The sequence below is a fragment of the Impatiens glandulifera genome, chromosome 4 (assembly GCF_907164915.1).
Source record: "Impatiens glandulifera chromosome 4, dImpGla2.1, whole genome shotgun sequence".
Taxonomy (NCBI): domain Eukaryota; kingdom Viridiplantae; phylum Streptophyta; class Magnoliopsida; order Ericales; family Balsaminaceae; genus Impatiens; species Impatiens glandulifera.
The window spans coordinates 11,670,879-11,684,195 of NC_061865.1; the positions used below are offsets into that span (position 1 = coordinate 11,670,879).

Here is a 13,317-nt window from a genome sequence, read left to right on the forward strand (position 1 = left end):
TGGTTTGTTATTTGTTAAATTGACCGAAGTGAAAGTGTAAGGTCAATTGAGGTGGATAAAAATATGGAACGAGTTGGTTGGTTAGTCAAAGTGAGCATGCCACACGATGAAAGATCTATTGGTTCAATTGAAGTGGATAAAAATATGGAATGAAATGCTTGGTTAGTCAAAGTGAGTATGACATGCGATGAGAGGTCGAATGGGGATTAGTGTGCAAAAGTAAGGGTAAAAGAGATTGGTAATGTATCAAAGTGATAAGGTCACGGTATGACATGTCTGATTAGGGTGGATAAATGTGAAATGAGATAGTTGGTCAGTTAAATTGAGGATAAGTAAGTCGGGTTGTTTATTGTAAAATATGTTAGGAGATGGATTGTTTGGATGAAATAAAAGTAAAGTCTCGAGATGAGAGGTCGATTGAGATTAGTGGGATAAAATGTGGAATTAGATGGTTTTGGTTAATCGAAGTAAGTAAGGTCGTTCTATGAGAGGTCAATTGGGGGATTGATGGGTTAAAGTGAGAGTAAAAGAGATTAGTAACGTTGGAGATTGTTGATTTCATCGAAATGAAATTGTGTAAGGTCACACAATATGAGAGGTTGATTAGGGTGTGGATAAATGTGTAATGAGACAGTTAATTATCCAAAGTGAGGATAAAAAGGCAAGTTGTATATTATAAAATATGTGAGGAGATGGGTCACGAGATAAGAGATTAGTTGAGAATTGGTGATCAAAGTGAAAAGTAAAAGAGATTGGTGATGTTGGAGATTGTTGATTTGATTGAAGTGAAAGTGTAAGGTCACATATGAGAGGTCGATTATTGAGGTGGATAAATGTGGAATGAGATGGATGGTTAGCCGAATTGAGGATAAAAAATGTCGGATTGTATATTGTAAAATATATTAGGAGATGAGTTGTTTGACAAAGTGAAAAAAAGTTCTCGATATGAGAAGTTGATTGTGAATTGGTGGATAAATGGGGAATGAGATTGTTAATTAGTCAAAGTGAAAGTAAGGTAACGAGATAAGAGGTCAATTAGGGTGGATAAATATGTAATGAGATGTATAGTTAGCCGAAGTATGGATAAATAATAGTGAGAAGATGAGTTGTTTGATGAAATGAAAGTAAGGTCTTTGAGAGAATAGATATCGATTATGATTGGTGGATAAATATGGAATGAGATGATTTTTTATTAGTCAAAGCGAAAGTAAGGTACGATTGGGAAAGAAATTGATATTTGTGGTTAAAATATGGGAGAATATTAGTTGTTTGACCGAAGTGAAAGTTAAGGCCACGAGATGAGAAGTCCGATTTGAATTGGTAGATAAATGTGAAATAAGATGGTTGGTCAATCTGAGTATTTTAAGATCACGAGATGAGAGGTCGATTGAGCATTTATGGGCTAAAGTGAGGGTAAAAAAGATATTGGTAATGTTTGAGATTTTTGATTTGACTAAAGTGAAAGTATATAAGGTCACGAGATGAGATGTCCATTTGGAAAACATTTGTAATTAGATATGTGAGAAAATGAGTTGTTTTATCGAAGTAAATAAAATATGAAATGAGAGTGTTCTATTTTTATATATTATTTGTGATTTATTAAAAATTTAAACATTGAAATACATATTATTATAATTTATTTTATTAAATTTATTTTGTTTATATTTTTATCTGTATACATCGTATGTGAATCTTCCTAATTAATTCAATTATTTTTGTTATTTGCATCTTGAGGCCCTTTGGCCATTCTAAAAAACAAATCCAACAAAAATATGTAACATGACTAAATAAATATATCCAACAAAAATATTAAAAAAATAGAAAGTAATCACCTTAAGTCTGATTTAGATTTTTACTTTGTTTTCTAACTTTGATTTATCTCATTATTTGTTAAGTATTATTGAGATCTCACCTACACCTACAAGTATTTATCTCAATTTTACCTATTTATTTTCTCGTACCATGATGACAACCTAGGCGCATACCCTAGGGACGGATTGTTACAAGCATTTAATCACATGATTAGGTTTGAATTTATCCTTAGACACATGTACTAGGTTACACTAAATAAAAAAAGTGTAAAAGAAATATTTTATATAAAATGGCTAAGAGTTTATAAAAGAGACCATCATTTAATGGGCACAAAATACATAACGCTACCGTCTTTTTTCACGTGTAACCAAGCCCCGAATCTTGATTGAAATCTCTAGTAATCACGTTCGAGAACGCAAAACATATTTTTTCCCAATTTCTTTAAAAAAAATGGGTGGCGACTCTATAAAGTTAAAGTTAATCTAATCGATATCATTAAATTTTACATTTTATACGAGACGACTCATGTGAAAGTCGTATTTTTGTTTCGTTTTACGAGGTTTGAGAGGAGGTAAGGCACGAGATTTAATGAAATGGACATTAAATTAGACTCTGGTTTGGCCTATCATTTTGTTTCTCATCTCACTCGAGATTCGAGAAGAAAGTAAGTTATTAGACAAAAATTATTAGGTCGAATAAATGTTTTAAGATGTCGATCGTTTTTAGACGTTACAAGTACATTTCTTGTTTTCTTTTTTAATTAACTATTAGCTTGTTCGAATTGGGATTACTTAGAGGGAGAAAAAAATAAAGATGATTGATGATTTTGAGGAGGTAATGATTATTTTTAGTAAAAATGAATTAAATGGTATTATTATATAAAATAAAAAGTAATAATAATTTAAAATAGAGGTATTTTAGTGTTTTGATTAATAAATTTAGTGATTTGATATATATAGATGAAAAGAAGATGAAATAATGTTAGAATGATTTGAATTATTTAAATAATGAAACAAAAACTTATCTTAATGAATAAAATTATTTTAAAATCTTCTACCAACTAGTCCTAATATTATTTATTGGTTTCACTACTTTGGTCTGGTTATTATGTTTCTTTAATTTCTTATATAATTAAAAAAATGGTTGCATTTACTTGTAAATCATATCAATTAATTAGTTATATTTTATTAATTAAAATATGCTCTATTTTTTAAAATGATTTTTCATAACATATTAATATATTTTAATTTCTGTATAAAAAAATATTTCTTAAAATCTACACCAATCAAAATATTGAAATAATCTAAAATATATTTAAACAAACCCCATCCAACCAAATAGATAAATTTCCGTGAGGACAATATCCGTTTGGTAGAAACGGGAAATTTGACGAAATGACCTTAAAAACCGGGTTATTTGACATGGTGGAAATTTGATAATTTAATTGCGCTCGTGGTGATTTTATTTTTTTTGGACGATTTTGCCCTTGTCGCGAAACGCTAAGTGACTTAGCGTTTCGCGAAGTGACGATATGTGAAATGTCCAGATTACCCTTACTATTTAATATAACCTCCGTACTTTTTTTTCATTTCTTTTCTTCTCCTTCTCTCTCTTCCCGCTCTTCTCCTCCTTCTCTCTAAACTCCGGCGGCGGCGGCGGCGAACTCGTCGGAGATCTCGGCGGCGAAGTTAGTTCGAAATCCACTATGAGCTCGACGACGTGCACGAGCACTGTTCCAATAGGTACGTCTATTTGAAGCATGTTTTATTGATGTTCGGTTTCTGAGATTGATTAGGGTTTACTTCCCGTTTCGCTAAGTGCCCAGCGATTCGCGAAGGACTTCTCGTTTCGCTAAGTGCCTTACGATTCGCGAAGGCCTTCCCGTTTCGCTAAGTTCCTAGCGATTCGCGAAGTATTAATTATCCGTCTCTAAATCAAATCATGTTTTTATATTGCAGCTGAAGTTTTCGTTTTCTATAATGGAGAGTGGAAACTTGATGCTGATGGAATACTGTATTTTGATGCATCTTCAATCAAAACATTTGATCTACCCCAAAGTACTCGTTATGCTGAATTACTTGATATACTCTACGATAGACTTAATCTCCAGATATCAACATATGATTTAGTGCTCCAAGTGAAGTATGATATTCCGAATATCAGAAATCCAAAACCTGTTTTTATTGATAATGATGGGGATTTGAACACATATCTATCACGCTTGATTTTGGGTCGAACAGTGTCACCATTGTGTGTATCTGTAGTGGAGAAGTCAGCGTTTACTAAAGAAAAGATACCACTACTTACATACCCAACTCAAGAAAGTATACTACCACCACAACTTACTCAGAAATTTGTTCCACCTGTTGTACCCTTGGAATTCTTTGTTGAAAGTCAAAATGAAGCCGGAGAAACCTCTTTGCCTCACATCCCACTTACTCAGGACTTGCATGTTAATAGTGGTGAAAAAGCATCAATACCTATACAACCAAGTGCAAGAAGATCATCATTGGGTACACCAACTAGTGCAAGAAATGCATCAAATGGTACACCAACAAGTGCAAGAAGATCATCAATGGGTACACCATCTAGTGCAAGACGATCTTCAATGGGTACACCATCGACAGACCCGACAGACACATCACCGCCAGACCCCACATTTGTGATGGCATTAACTAGTGAAACCGTATTGGAAGTCAGTTCGTTGTTTGAAAATAAAAAAGAACTTCAACTTGCTCTATATAAATATGCGATGGCCAATCATTTTGAATTCAAAGTGGAGAAGTCAAGAAAAAATCTTTGGGAACTCAAATGTTTGGATGAGACATGCAAGTGGAGCTTACGGGCTGTGAAAGGTAAGTTTTCTGAGATGTTTGAGATCCGGACATTTTAGCATCAACACTCATGCTCAACTTTGTCGAGGCCCAAGAAAAAAATGCAAACACCAGCATGGGTTATTGGGCAGTGCGTGAAGAGCAAGTACATGGACCATCATCATAACCACTTGCCTAAGAAAATAATTGAAGACATGCAGACAACTTATGGCATATTTTTGACTTATAATAAGGCATGGAGGGCAAGGAAAAATGCTTTAATAGCGGTGCGAGGAACGGTAGAGGATTCTTATGGAATACTGCCATCATACCTTTACATGTTGGAGAAGTGTAATCCTGGTACCATAACCGACATACAGACAGACGAGCTCGGCCACTTCAAGTATATGTTCATGTCCCTAGGCCTCTCAATTAGGGGTTTCAAATCCTTTTGCCGTCCTGTATTATGTGTTGATGCTAGTTTTCTTAAGCACAAGGTGGGTGGTCAATTATTGGTGGCTATTGCATTGGATGCGAATGAGCAACTGTATCCTGTCGCATTCGGCGTTGTTGATTCAGAGAATAATAACTCCTGGACTTATTTCATGCAAAAACAGAGAGACGCAATTGGATTAGTTGATGATCTCGTCTTCGTATCCGACAGACACCCAAGCATCGTTAATGCCTTGTCTGCTGTTTTCCCAGAAGCAGACCACGGTGCGTGCACATATCACATAAAGACGAATATTGTGGCCAAATTCAAAAGTGATAAGTGTCATGCGGAGTTTGATTCGGCTTCAAGGGCGTACACTGTCCACGAATTTAATCGGTGTTTTGAGAAGATTAAGGTTAAAGATCACAGGATTGCTGCCTATTTAGAAGACATTGGGTTCCAAAGATGGAGTAGAGCATTTTTTCCCGGTAAGCGATACAATCAACTGACAAGCAATTATGCTGAGAGTTTCAATAGTCAGAGCAGGGAAGCCAGAAAGTATCCCATTTCAGAAATGGCTGAGTATTTAAGATTCACAATACAACAATGGTTTAACGATAGAAGAGAAAGAGCGTCTAATCACGAAGAAGTTTTATCTCCAAATTATGAGAAGGTGTTACGTGAGGGATTCGAGAAGGCCAGATTCTATACAGTCCAATCGCTTAACCGATTCGAGTTTTATGTGCATGACAATCAGTCCCATTTCAAAGTCAATTTGAAAGACATGAACTGCACTTGTAGAGTATTCGAAGTTTCGGGTCTTCCTTGTACGCATGCAATGGCTGCTGCCCGTAGTCAGAATTTGGTTTCTTATGACTTCTGTTCAAGGTATTAATATCTAGCTCACGTGTTCATTCTGTTTAACCAATTAATAATTCGTTATATTTTCCCTACACACAGGTATTACACAACTGAGTGTTGGATAAATTCATATGCCGAGACATGTTATCCTCCCAGTGATGAAGAAAATTGGGATGTTCCCGAACATATCAAGCAACGTTCGTGTCTTAAACCAAATGTGAAGGTTAAGAAAGGCAGGCCACAAACAAAGCGTAGGTCATCCCAGGGTGAGGTCCGTAAGGTCCCGAGACGATGCAGCTCATGTGCTGGGCTTGGACATAATAGGGCAACATGCAAAGCAGTGATGCCTGCACCATCTACTGCACGAGCTTCATCATCTAAGCAGCATGACTCATCATCTCAACAATATGAACCTTTAGCTTGATAGATACTATGTTGTAATATATGTTGTTAATTGAACTATGGTACTGGTATGTTGTTAATTCAGGTTTAATGTTTATGTTGTATGTTCTAGTAGTAGTAGTATATGAGTATGTACTTAGCGAAATGAAATGTAAAGTGCAAAATTCAATATCTCCATACCTCAGTAGTCTTTTCCTCTTCGACCTTCACAGCCTTCTTAGAATCCTTCTTCTTACTCTTCTTCTTCTTTATATTCTCCTCCATATCATCTAATCTGGTTAATAATATGGACATCCTTTTGTTTGATTTTTCTAACAATTGTTTGGACATATTAAAAACCATCTTCTTGAACGACTCAAGGTGAGTTTGTTGAGTTTCTTGGATTGTGATTTTTAGCTCTTTGATGAGCTCTGTTTTCATCTTTTTCATCTCCTCTTTCATCTCTATTTTCAGCTCCTCCTTCATCTCATTAAAATCACATCCAACAGTAGGTGTTGGAGCCCGAGGAGAAGGTGTGTCAGCCCGAGGACTTGAGGTCGCGGAGGGGGGGAGTAAGAATGCGGGCCGGAATCGATTCATAAGCAAGCTTCTTCTTCAAGTTGGCTGCTTCTTTAAGAGTAGCATCAGCCTTTCTCTTCCTCGTGGCAGGTTTGGGGGGAATCGGAGTAACTTCTTCATGTTCATTTGCTTCATCTTCATCAAAATCATCTTTTATTACCTTCCCATCAGTAAATCCCTCAAAAAAATCATCAGCTGTCTCGTCGATTTGCTCAAATACATCACCATTGTATAACCTCTTCTCCATGGAGGACTCTTCCATCTCAGTCACATCCGTGGTCTCTAGGGCAGTCTTTACCTCCATCGATGTGTTTTTCCTATTGGAATGATAGAGTAACAACCTTGGGCGTAGAGGGTCATTAATCTGATTCCTTCTGGCGAATTTAGGGATAAAGTTTTCGATGACCTCATACGTCCACACTTGAAGTGCCAATGCGAACCCATAGATGTTATATGCAAAAGGAGCATAAGGATCTTCAGCCTTCTCCTTCTTGTCAAAAAATGAGGTACAGAGATGTTTCATGTTCTTGTTTAAACCCTTGAGGGTGGCTCTAAAGGTGACCTTCCCCCATGGATATTGGAGGAAAGTGTCCTTGTCTTCCACCATGTTGAGTATTTTTGGAAATATAACTCTTTTTGGGTCAAATGTGAATAGGTACTGGCAAATCAGGCATACCAGCCCCATCTTGAATGCATCTTCCTTGTCTTTGCATTTGAAAAAAGCCTTCTCGAAGTCGCACATTTTCACACTCATGCTCCCTTTAAAGTATTTCACCGAGAGAGGTGGACAACAGCGCAATTTTTCTTGGTCCAACTCAGGATAAACGCCGAAACATAGGCCGGTAACCAACGCATACTCCTTCATACCAAATACAAGCTTTTGCCCATTCACCATGAAAGTTATCTCCTTGGAGTTTGAGCTTAACCTCCTCATCAACATTTGATGTACAATACTTCCTGAGAACTGTAAGAGGGGGGCTGTGAATAATGATCTGAACTGGGTATTGTACACACTCTCCAGAAGATCCATTTCCTCGAACTTATTAACAATCTTCTTCAGGGTGAGGGCACTTTTCCACGAAATCCGACCGGGAAACTCAGTAACAGTTGTTTCTGCCATCTACAAAAGGAAACAACATCATCAAAAATGTTAGAACAAACACATACAACGTAAGAACTTAGCGAATCGGGAGGTACCTCTCGATTCGCTAAGTACCTCCCGATTCGCTAAGTACTTAGCGAATCGGGAGGTACTTAGCGAATCGCTAGGTACTTAGCGAATCGGGAGGCACTTAGCGAATCGAGAGGTACCGAGCGAAACCGTTAACTAAACATAAGACAGCATTAACCATACGAAACTAATCAGAAACAAACAATAAACTTAACATGCAAAAACCCTAAACAAAAAATCTGAAACAAACACTTAAACTTAACATGCAAAGACCAAAATCCATAAACAAAAAACTAGAAAATGATCGGCCACCACTAGGTATTTATCGAATCGCTGGGTACTTACCGAATCGGAATGTACCTAGCGAAACCCTAATGGCAAAAAAAATATACTGAACAGAAACCCTAATGGCAAAAAATATATACTGAACAGAAACACTTAACATTACACTAACATGCAAAAACCACCCATGAACAAAAAAACAGAAAATGATAATGAACAAACCTTAATGACGAACGAGAAGAAAGCAGAAATAATCGGGCTTGACAAGATTCAGTGAAGAGAAAATGGGTTAGAGAGAGAGAGAGTTGGGCGGTTGAAATGAAATGTTCTGAAATTTTTGAATATATAAGGTCTAGCGCGTGTGAGTACGCGCGTCTCTTCAACTTCCGTAGCGAGTCGGGAGGCACTTAGCGAATCGGGAGGCACTTAGCGAATCGGGAGGGACTTAGCGAATCGGGAGGGACTTAGCGAATCGGGAGGGACTTAGCGAATCGGGAGGTACTTAGCGAATCGCGAGGTCAACGAGCTCCAGCTAAGAGAAGATAGTTTGAATACGTTTTCGCTACTATATTTGTTTAATAACGAAATCGAATTCAAACCATTCTCCTAGCTGGAGCTCGTAGTACTTAGCGAATCGTCAAGTACAAAATTTTTTATTGGTTTCATAGGTAATCTATCTCGTTTGACAAGGTATCAACAACAAAGTCATGGTTTTGAAAAGAACATGTGTTAGCAAAACAAACCCTATAATTTTACATGGAAACATTTAGATTCTTCAGAAAAAGTCTTTGAAGAAGCGATCGTTGAACTCCAGATAAGAGAAAATTGTTTGAAATTTATTTCTTTAGCTTAACGGCTAACGAAATCAAAGTCAGCCAATCTTTGCTTATCTGGAGGTCAATGATAGATTCTTCAAAGGCATTTTCTGAAGAATCTAAATGTTTCCAATGTAAAATTAGAAGGTTTGTTTTGTTAACACAGGTTCTCTTCATAACCATGAAGTGATGTAGATACATTGTCAAATGAAGTTCATGATTAACTATAAATAACAAAAAATCTTGATACTTAGCGAATCGCGAGGTACTACTTAGCGAAACGGTAAGTCCGTAGCGAAACGGTGAGTCCGTAGCGAAACGGTAAGTCCGTAGCAAAACGGTAAGCAGATCTGAAACGGAAACACATACGCTCTTATCAGACAGATTTTCTGCAAATATGAACGAATAACAAATAATAACCTAACGAAATGCTCAAACATGAACCAATATGAACCATATAAGAAATAAGAATCAACAAAATGGAGAAAATGATGGACATAAAGGAAATATGAAAAGGTTTTTGAAATGAAGAAAATGTAAACAAGAACATAACTGTTTATGACATCTGAAATGAAGATCTACCTCGACGACCTTCAAATAGTTAGAATCGGAGACCTCACATAAACCCTAGTATAAGAAACCTGCATGCAAAATAGATTTAGGGTTAGAAATCGGCAATAGATAAACATAAATGAATTAGTTAGGTTAGAAGAGCTCTGATCGGTATAGATTTGTATGGATATTGGAGGAAACGGAGCCGCCGGCCGCCGTCGTCGCCGGCCACCGTGAGTGAATGAGAGAATTGGAGAAGAGAGAGAAAGAAATTTAGGGAAATGAAATTATTTGAGTATTTATACAAAACCCTAATCCACTTAGAGAAACGCTAAGTGACTTAGCGTTTCGCGACAAGGGCAAAATCGTATAAAAAAAATAGAGCACCACGAGCGCAAAAAAAATTATAAATTTCCACCAGGTCAAATAACCCGATTTTTAAGATCATTTCGTCAAATTTCCCGTAGAAACCGCCTACTTCAAACCAATCCCAATATCCTATTCTCTTACAATTGTCTCACTGATTTTTCTTGAATTTTTAAAGAGATAATATTATTTTTTAAATATAATATTATTGTTTTTTTTAAATTAGTATTATCCTCAATGATGGGCTCTAGACCTCATTTGTATTCATCAGTAATTTTATTACATCTAAATTAATTTTTAAAATAGTGAATTTTAGGATTAATGTCGAGTTAATAATTCAAAATCATTTAACTCTTCTTTTATAAATTACATTATTCAAATTATTAATCAAAATATTAAAATACTCTTTATTTTAAATTATTATTTTTACTTTTTATCAAAAATAATAATCATATCTTTAAAATTATTAACCATTATTTTATTTTATTTTTCTAAATTATTTAAATAACCCCATTCAAACCAGCTATAAGTCAAACTTGTCCTTTTTTTCCTTTATAGAAAGTAGCCTTCCCCATTATCTATTTCATTTCAATAAATAATATTATTTTGAAACAATTATTATTTTTTTGTAATGATTAATTAAATGATATTTTTTATATAAAATTTTTATTATTTCAATTTTGTTTAGTTATGCAAATTAACTACTGTTTAACTCTATCAGTTAAAATATTGTCTAAAAAAACATTTGAATTCGGTATAATTTTATGATAGTGTTAACTGGAGAAAGCTATATGGAGTATCCAACTCAGAAAAAATTGAATTAAAGAGTGATTCGGTATGTGAAAGAAACTTTAGAATTAGGGTATATTTTAAAAAAAAGGAAAGGAAGTTCGAAAGATTTGATTGGTTTCACTCCTCTGCATATGTCAAATAGTATGGATTAAGAGAATTTGAAGTGCACTCAATTATTCAATAATAGGTTAATTCAATGTTACATTGATAGTGACAATATCTGTATCTCATTCATGAAGTGACACCTATACACGAAAGTAAAACATCACCTCTTTTATTTATAATTTTTTTTCTCTTTGTACATGTGACACTTTCTTAATGGATACATGCACTACCAGTACATGTAGCATCGAACTAACCAAGATTGAGTTAATTCGATGCTACATGTACAGGTAGTACTGTATCTCACTCATGAAGTGACACTTATACACAAAAGTAAATCATCGTCTCTCATTCCTCACAATGCATAAATTATTAAACTATTCAAAAAAATTCAATTTTACATGGAAGAGGAAGCATATTTATGTAAGGTATTGATTGAATTTGTTCACTGCTCCACAGAATATCAATGAGCAGATATTATGACTATAAGGTATTTAAGTAGGAAGATTAATTATTATATACTACTAATATCTTCAATCCCTTCACGGAAGATTGATTTGAAAGCTTCAATCTTATGCTTACTAAAAACTATCCCAATCTCAATCCCGCCTTCGTCATCTCTATCATCACAGAGTGAAAAAGCTCCAGCCTTATCAATGGAGACCATCTCCACCTTCACCGGCCGGCCCCATCCAAAATCCGCCTCATACAATTCAAACCTCGGCGACCCACCAATGCCATAAGTTTTCTGACCTGCAAAGGTTACAGCTGCTTCCGAAAACCACTTCTCTGCCCCTTTCACAACTCCTTGAGGCAAGCTTCCAACCGCCTCTTTAATGGCCGCCGCCGCCGTCACCAACCCATCTCCCCCTTCCAAAGATACAACCTTTGTCCTTGCTACCCGAAACGCCACACAGTTTCCAATGTAATTGGCCGGAATCGGAGGCTCCAATCGTGCTCGACAATCCATGTTGATTCCGAGTTGAACATTCTCATTTGTAATATCCCCTCCCTCTGCTTTAACCAGACAAGTCCATATATAAGAACAAACCGCCGTGAAACTTGAAACATGGCCGCCTATTTTGCTCTTTATTTGACCTATCTGTTGTCGAGTTAGTCTGAATGTTCCTCGGAGTAATCCTGGATCCGGTTTCATTTCCATTAGACTGAGACCGGTTCCTTCCGTGACAAATTCTTTCCATGTATCAGTGAAAATTGTGCAGATATCTAAAGGATCGTTGATGAAGGATCTTTCTAGAACCGGCGTCAATTCCTGCGGTAGGTATCCAACGTGGCAAATTTTAGCCCATGACTTGATAAACATAGCGGCGCTCTTGCCGTCGAGGGCGGCGTGGTGGGCGTTGTAGCCGATGGAGAATCCAGAACCAGGGAAAAGAGTCACTTGTAGAGAAATTATGGTTGCCTAATAATTAATTAAACTCATCAATAATTATTTGAAAGATTGAATTTTTAACTAATTAGGATTTACTTAATTACCTGATTCTCTGTAACATGGAAATCGGACAAAAGTGAATGCAAATCTTTGGCTTCCTTAACATCGTCGGTGGAGAGAGAATGAAAGTCGGCGGTGGACTCAGCTACAGTGAGATATATCCCGTCATCGTCGGTAGAGAAACGGATAGCCGGCTTACCGGTGAGGGGGTGCCAGGTAAGATTTCCGGCGAGTTGGGGATAGTATTGAAGGGTGAGAGACAGAGCATGTTTGAGCTTGGGGAGAATGTCGTCTGAGAAAACAAACAAGGATAAATCCTTGAATTCGTAGAAAAATACGCGTTGGGTGGGTGGGAATCTAAGCCATATTGCATCAAAGAAGGTGAGAGGAAGGTAATCGCCGGAGATATTCGCCGCCGGCGATGTACTTGGTGCCGGAGCTACCTTGTATACCTTTATCACTTTCACCGCTTCCAAGGCCATGATAGTAGAGAGAGAGAGCTCTTTCTGAAATGAAAATGATGTGGAAGATTTTGTTTTTTATTATAATGATGAAATACTATTTTATTTAATAAAGTTTGATTGAGAAATTTATATATAAATAATGAAAATATTATTTCTATACATAAACTTTGAAATTTGACTCTTCTTGACATCTACTTAATTATTTATTTAGTATGTTAAGTTAATCATTTTATTTTGAATTTTTTTAATAAGATTAATCATTTTAATATAAATATATATATATATATATATATATATATATAATTGTTAAAATTATTGATAAATTACAATATGATATTTTTAGATGATGATTATTATGGTAGCAAAATATTACTATTTGAATTTAATTTTTATTAATAACTAAGTCAATATTTAAACTCTCTTCTTACAAATTTTAAAAGA

The 13,317-nt window shown here is 35.8% G+C and overlaps 1 protein-coding gene across 1 annotated transcript; it reads right to left on the minus strand.

The window, feature by feature from the left end:
* Nucleotides 1–11,377: 11,377 nt before the first annotated feature.
* LOC124936139 (phenolic glucoside malonyltransferase 1-like) lies at nt 11,378–12,921 on the minus strand. Its single transcript, XM_047476603.1, has 2 exons — nt 12,457–12,921; nt 11,378–12,382 (listed from the first exon to the last, which is right to left on the minus strand). The coding sequence occupies exons 1-2, from the start codon at nt 12,892–12,894 to the stop codon at nt 11,474–11,476; spliced, it is 1,347 nt and encodes a 448-aa protein (XP_047332559.1). The 5' UTR covers nt 12,895–12,921; the 3' UTR covers nt 11,378–11,473.
* Between the last annotated feature and the right edge of the window lie 396 nt (nt 12,922–13,317).

Excerpts from the sequence above, each read along its gene's own strand:
- LOC124936139 (XM_047476603.1), bottom strand. The coding sequence starts at position 12,894 with ATGGCCTTGGAAGCGGTGAAAGTGATAAAGGTATACAAGGTAGCTCCG. Across the intron at positions 12,383-12,456 it reads TCCATGTTACAGAGAATCAG|GCAACCATAATTTCTCTACA; the intron begins GTAATTAAGTAA and ends ATTAATTATTAG.